Source organism: Actinia tenebrosa, unplaced genomic scaffold, assembly GCF_029948245.1.
Source record: "Actinia tenebrosa isolate PJP-AT-01 unplaced genomic scaffold, QUT_ActTen_1.0 PGA_scaffold2__45_contigs__length_23673736, whole genome shotgun sequence".
Lineage (NCBI taxonomy): Eukaryota > Metazoa > Cnidaria > Anthozoa > Actiniaria > Actiniidae > Actinia > Actinia tenebrosa.
In genome coordinates this window covers 2,193,905-2,199,756 of record NW_028292579.1, presented here as the reverse complement: position 1 = coordinate 2,199,756, position 5,852 = coordinate 2,193,905, and the positions used below count along the sequence as shown (strand labels likewise).

Sequence of the window (5,852 nt, the reverse complement as noted above, 5' to 3'; positions counted from 1 at the left end):
TGAGGGTTTTGCCCTCTTGAAGTTCAAAACGTTTATGGTTCTTCGATAAAATCGTGAAAATTATTCGGCGTTTTTTGAGCTGTTCGATCGAACGTTCGAAAATAGTCAGCCACCTTAAGGCTGTTTTTCATCAAAGTAAAAGGAAGATAATTTTTCTCTAATATCGTTTTTCCTTGATTAAGGGAACACACGACTCAATAAAGCGATTAGTCATACGTTTCTTGCATATGAATCTTGATAATTTACACACAGTTCATCCCACAGAACAGTTCATCGCGAATTAGGTCATCTATTAGCATTACAAAACATTCTTCCACCGTCATGTCGCTGTTTCAATCCTCTGGATCCACTGTATCAGTTCTGTAATCCTTGGGTCAATGTGTTGGAAGCCTATAGGAAGTACGCAGAAGCTCAATCACAAAAACGGTTTGGAATTGTTATTTAGATCACCGCGGTTTATGTAATACAAAACGTTTTGACAGGAATACAGAACAAACCTCTATCCTTGTCTTTTCATCTTGCAGAACAGCCAATTATCATCAGGACTGAAGCATTAAAAAATGTTTTATATGAATATCATGAATTCAAAGCCTGCAAGACTAAGTGGAAATGTGAAGATAGATATTACGCCTTGCGTTTGGATTCAGCTGGCTCCACTGAATAAGAGAGTTCCTGCTTTTTAGACTTGGGATGATCATGAAATGTGCTAGACTTGCACAAAGGTACTTCGAGAGCAAGGCCCGGATTTTGATTCGGACAAGTACTGGCAGGAATTATAAATATAGCAAAATTATGAATATTCATATCGATCTGTCCTTATAAAGCCTTATATAAAAAATGACAAGTCCTTCAAGCCATTAACTGAAGCAAGGTTGTACCACTTGAAGAATCGTTTTAAGAGAGGTCATAATCTCAAGATCAAGTATAAAGCTGTCATTGAAGATTACGTTGTCAAGGGATATGCAAAGAAGTTAACCAAAGAAGAAGCAGCGACCACATCTAACATCCCTTGGTATCTTCCACATCATCCTGTTCTGAATCGAAACAAGCCTGGCAAAGTGCGAGTTGTCTTCGACGCAGCAGCGAAGTACCAAGGAACATCACTTAATGATCAGCTTTTCCAAGGACCAGACCTGATCAACAACTTGGTAGAAGTACTGATACGTATTTGGATGGAGCGTATTGAACTTACTTCAGATGTGGAGTCTATGTTCCCTCAAACCAGAGTAATTCCTAACGACGCCCTTCGCTTTCTTAGGTGGACAGATGATGTTGACAAGCCCCCAGACGAATACAAGACGCTTGTCCATATTTTTGGTACTAAATCATCTCCTTGTTGCGCCAATAAGACGCTTAAACAAATTGCTGATGACAGTGAAGGGATCTACGATGCCAAAGCCATCGATACTCTAAGACGAAACTTCTGAGTAGATGATGAATTAAAGTCTGTGCCATCCGAAGAAGAAGCAGTGCATCTGGCTGACCAACTTATTCGTCTGACAAAAGAAGGTGGTTATAATCTTACGAAGTTCATGTCCAATGGTCGCAAGGTGCTATCGTCTATTCCCAAGGAACTTTTAGCCAAACCAGACATTGACCTCGAACTTGATGTAAGGACCCGACCTGATTCAACGTACGGCGAGTTCAAATATTCAGTTTATTCTGTAGTAAATTCCTTAAGATACAAATAGTGTCAATGAAAGCTAATATTACTAAATACGATAAGCTTACAATACTTACAGGTGAAGGTCGTCCAAAAAGAGAAAAGTAATCTAGCTAGATTTCATCGAAAATATGCTAACACACTCGCCGCGACTGGCAAAGTAACTCTGTGCCAAGAACTTACAAATCTAATTATGTGCATGTTTATGTTCCCAAAGGGGAAAGGACGAGTGCAATCATGTTCATGTGCGGAAAAAGGGACCAATTATTGGTTCCCTGTATCATGAGCCTTTTACTCATACAAATATGAATAGCGCAGCGCACTGATTCTAAAAATAGCTTAAAGATTCAAACAAACAGTGCATTGTTCTTTCTCATGATATGTGCGGATAAAGGGACCAATTATCGGGTCCCTATATCATGAGCCTTCATTATTTACTGTCAGCAGTCGTACGTCGAAGCATGCTAGGTACTTGCTTGTATAAGACTTTATAGAAATTAGAACTTAGATAGGAGCAGATTACCCCTTTCTAGAAGTAGATTAATTTCAATGCCTCGTAAAAGGTCTGGAGAGGCAGACGAAACAATTTTTCGGCTTTCGGCCAGAAAAGAAAGCCAATAGGCAGTGACACCGAAGATGGACTTTAAACACACATGTTTAATTCTGTGGTGAGTTAGACTGTATCATGTAAAGCGTACAAAGACTTAAGTAAGCTTCAACTTTGAAGTTATTCTATACATAAAAATCTATGAAAAGACATTGCAAAAAAAGAGTGCTACAAAACGTTTTTTTTCCCTGACGTTTTAAGCAAAAACAGCACAACCAATGTTCTGCTCTACCGGCTAAGGATTCGTCAATGTAGTCTAAGAAGATTGTCATGTAAAGGAGATAAAACTCCTAACCGGTTATTCATTATTTCTGGACTGTCTTATTAATATAATATGTATAATGATGAAAATAATTATACCATAACTAGGGAATAGTAAAACAGGGTGCACTGATTGTGCCCCAGCCCCGACACAAACTATTAGTTAAAACTTACAATATTAAGCTTCCTAGTGAAACTTTCAGTTTTATGACACTCTTCAACCTATTTTTTTTGATTCATGAGAGATACCAGTACTGTGTTCATTTAGATATCGTAATTTTTACTTAAGAATATGAGATGTCAATTCTTAACACCATTATAATACTAGATCAAGAACTGACAAAAAAGACACTTTTCTCACTCATACAAATCTAAACTATGGTCAGTTTGGTGTGCATTTTGCATGAGCAAAAAACTGGAATGAAATTCCCCTAGAAATTAGAAACTCTTCACTTGCATTACCCTCCACCTATTTTTCTTATAGTTCTTCTTCTTTGTAAAATTTTGTTTTTGTACAAATGGGGAAAATAAACACCTTTAAATCTTTGTTTACATGAAAATACACTTCCCTTCTAGGGAGTTCTTTCCTCCAGAAGGCTGTTACATCTTCAGGACAGTCATTTTTTTGCACTGTGAGGGAAAAAAAGGATTCCAAACAAAGAATATGATAGAATGTTGGGGTGAAAATATGGTGCATGGTAATAAGTACACTAATAATTATTAAAAGTATCAGTATTTAGTAAAAATACGCAGGTGATTATAGAAACTCGCACTGATTGATCAAGAAACTCACACTATCACACTATAATCACCTCGAGCAAAAATCCAAAATGGCGGCCAGCCGCTTTGCTGCTGTTACCGGGAAAAAATGCCTTTTAACTTCTTTTTTTTTTTTTTTTTTCTGAAAGAATTACCTCTGTATTTATACTAAAACAATTATTTGCCTCAGACTCAGTGATTATTGGCGAGTATTTACCTCTCCGCTAATCACTTTTTCCTTCTGCAAATAATTGTTAAGTAGTCAATTAACTCATGGAATATTCTAAAATTGTTTCATCCAACCCAAGCTGCAATTTCTTTAGACTTTGCAGCAGCATGAAGGAATGCAATGCCCCGTAGCAGCATGCTTTCATTTGCATCTCCAGTTAGGGCTATAGAAATGGCATTAAACAAGCACTTTCCATCTTGACAGAATTTTTGCTCGTGGTCAGCCTCAGTTAATTTCTGTCAGTGATAAAATTCTGTGTGTGAATATATATTGTATGTATATACATATATATTTTGGTGCATAAACAATTTGTATTTGCATGCAGAAAATTACAAGCCCTTGTAATTATAAGCTTCCCTTCTGAACAATGATAATATTATTGTTCAGAAGGGAAGCTTATAATTACAAGGGCCTGTAATTTTCTGGAACCTCTGCAAAGAAGACTAATAATTAGTATTAAAGGTCTCTGATCATATATAGGACGACATTTATTGACTTTGAAAATATAAAAGGGGTTTACTGCATAAGTTTTAAACTTGTATTAATAGCATAATTTTCAACATTATTATTGCTTCACTGAAAACTCACCTCAAATCAATATCCTTCACTTCCACATCAAAAATAGTTTCTGGGGGCTGGTAAATTGGAAGAGATGGGTGTATTTGATAGCAGATTTTTTTGACACATTCCCAACTTGTGCTATCAACCATTTGCTCCAATTCCATTAGAAACAGTTTTTGTGAATCTTTAGATAGATCCTGTAAGTTGCACATTGCACAAATTTGACAAGCATCACAAATTTTGCCTGCCGTTTCTGAATGATCATATTAAAATAATTAAATGTCAACAACCAATAATTAAATACTGTACACGCATTTCTGTTGTAATGATAGATTTGAGACGTTCATATGTTTCTTCTACCAGCCTTTCTGCAATTACTCCATTTTCCATTATCTCTATATCCTGTGTCACGTCAACCATCTCTTCATCTTGCATCGCACCTGTTGTCTGTCAACCCTGTCGAAGTCTCTTGGGTTCGTTTAGATGTATTTTATTCTGGAATTATGTTGTACACATCGTCGTGCTCGCTTCGAGCCGTGGCTTGCCTAGAAACTAATTTACATCATACCGATGTCCATATATTGGGTGCTATGCCAAACCCTGTCTCATACCTGTTGTCTGTCCACCTTGTGTTACACCGGTTGTCTGTCCACCCTGTGTAACACTGGTTGTCTGTCCACCTTGTGTTACACCTATTGTCTGTCCACCATGTGTTACGCTGGTTGTCTGTCCACCTTGCATCTGTTGGTCGTCTGTTGATGACTGTTGATCCATGTATTCATAGAGGGAGCCATAAATGGAAGAAAGATGAATTTTTTTAGAGTCCATTTTCTAAAATGAAGGTATTGACAATCTTCTTCAGTCTTTCTTATGGAAGAGCCTATCACTGTGATGCAAAATACACTTTATTGCAAACATACTTGTTTTGTGGGGAGAAATGCATGGTATATCCTCCAGCCACCAAACGGGTCTTTTTGTTGATATGCCCCATTCAGGACTGGTGTACTCTGTAGTTTAAGTAATGATGATGGTGTTAATGATAATAGCTCACAATCCGAAAAATAACCTTTACAAGTAAATTCCTTACCATTCCTTTCATTTGTTGTTGCTGCAGCAGTTATGATTTTTCACAGCTCTACAACTGTTAAAACTATATCTTCAGAGGGCCCGGTAAGCTGTATGTCAGGTCTTGTACGGCATACAGTCGAAGTTGTCTCTAAAAACAATGGAATTTAAATACAACACAATTGATAATGTTTGAAGACAAGGCAAATCTAAGATTTTTTTTCAGGAGGAGGTGCACAATTCAACATCGATTTAGAAATGCGTCTGCTCCAAGCACTTCACTAACAAATGTGTAACTCCTAGTTTGTACCCTATTCTGCAGAACATCCCCATAGGCTATATGTAGTTAGGATGGGAAACGTTAGGAGGAAATTTATCGTTTGTCTAATGATTTTTCTAAAGTTATCTAGACAAGCCATTTACAATAGACAAACCGTTGAGTAATAAAGCTCTCTTGAAAGACACCTTTACGGAATCTACCTGTCCAAAACTTGATTTTATGTACTCTGCACCTATGCGTTAAAACAAATTTTCATGGGAAAACATATATACCATGCATTAAAGGACTTGGTAAATGACCAAATAATATAAGTCCCTTGGGTTTATTTCTCAATACAATGAAGATTTTGAGTATGTTGCAACACTCCTTTATTATGGTGAGGTACTAGTATGTCATATTTTCAGATTCAATCCTTCTCCCATTCAAT

General features: G+C 36.9%; 1 protein-coding gene across 1 annotated transcript; it reads left to right on the top strand.

Moving 5' to 3' along the window:
• Window positions 1-321: 321 nt before the first annotated feature.
• LOC148908983 (uncharacterized) lies at window positions 322-1,427 on the top strand. The gene is made up of 2 exons (XM_089033665.1): window positions 322-351; window positions 825-1,427. The coding sequence occupies exons 1-2, from the start codon at window positions 322-324 to the stop codon at window positions 1,425-1,427; spliced, it is 633 nt and encodes a 210-aa protein (XP_088889791.1).
• Window positions 1,428-5,852: the final 4,425 nt, after the last annotated feature.

What these genes read in the sequence shown, in the direction of transcription:
- LOC148908983 (XM_089033665.1), top strand. Translation starts at nt 322, where the DNA reads ATGTCGCTGTTTCAATCCTCTGGATCCACT. An exon ending in TTCAATCCTCTGGATCCACT is followed by an intron (nt 352 to 824) that starts GTATCAGTTCTG and finishes GTCCTTATAAAG; the next exon opens with CCTTATATAAAAAATGACAA.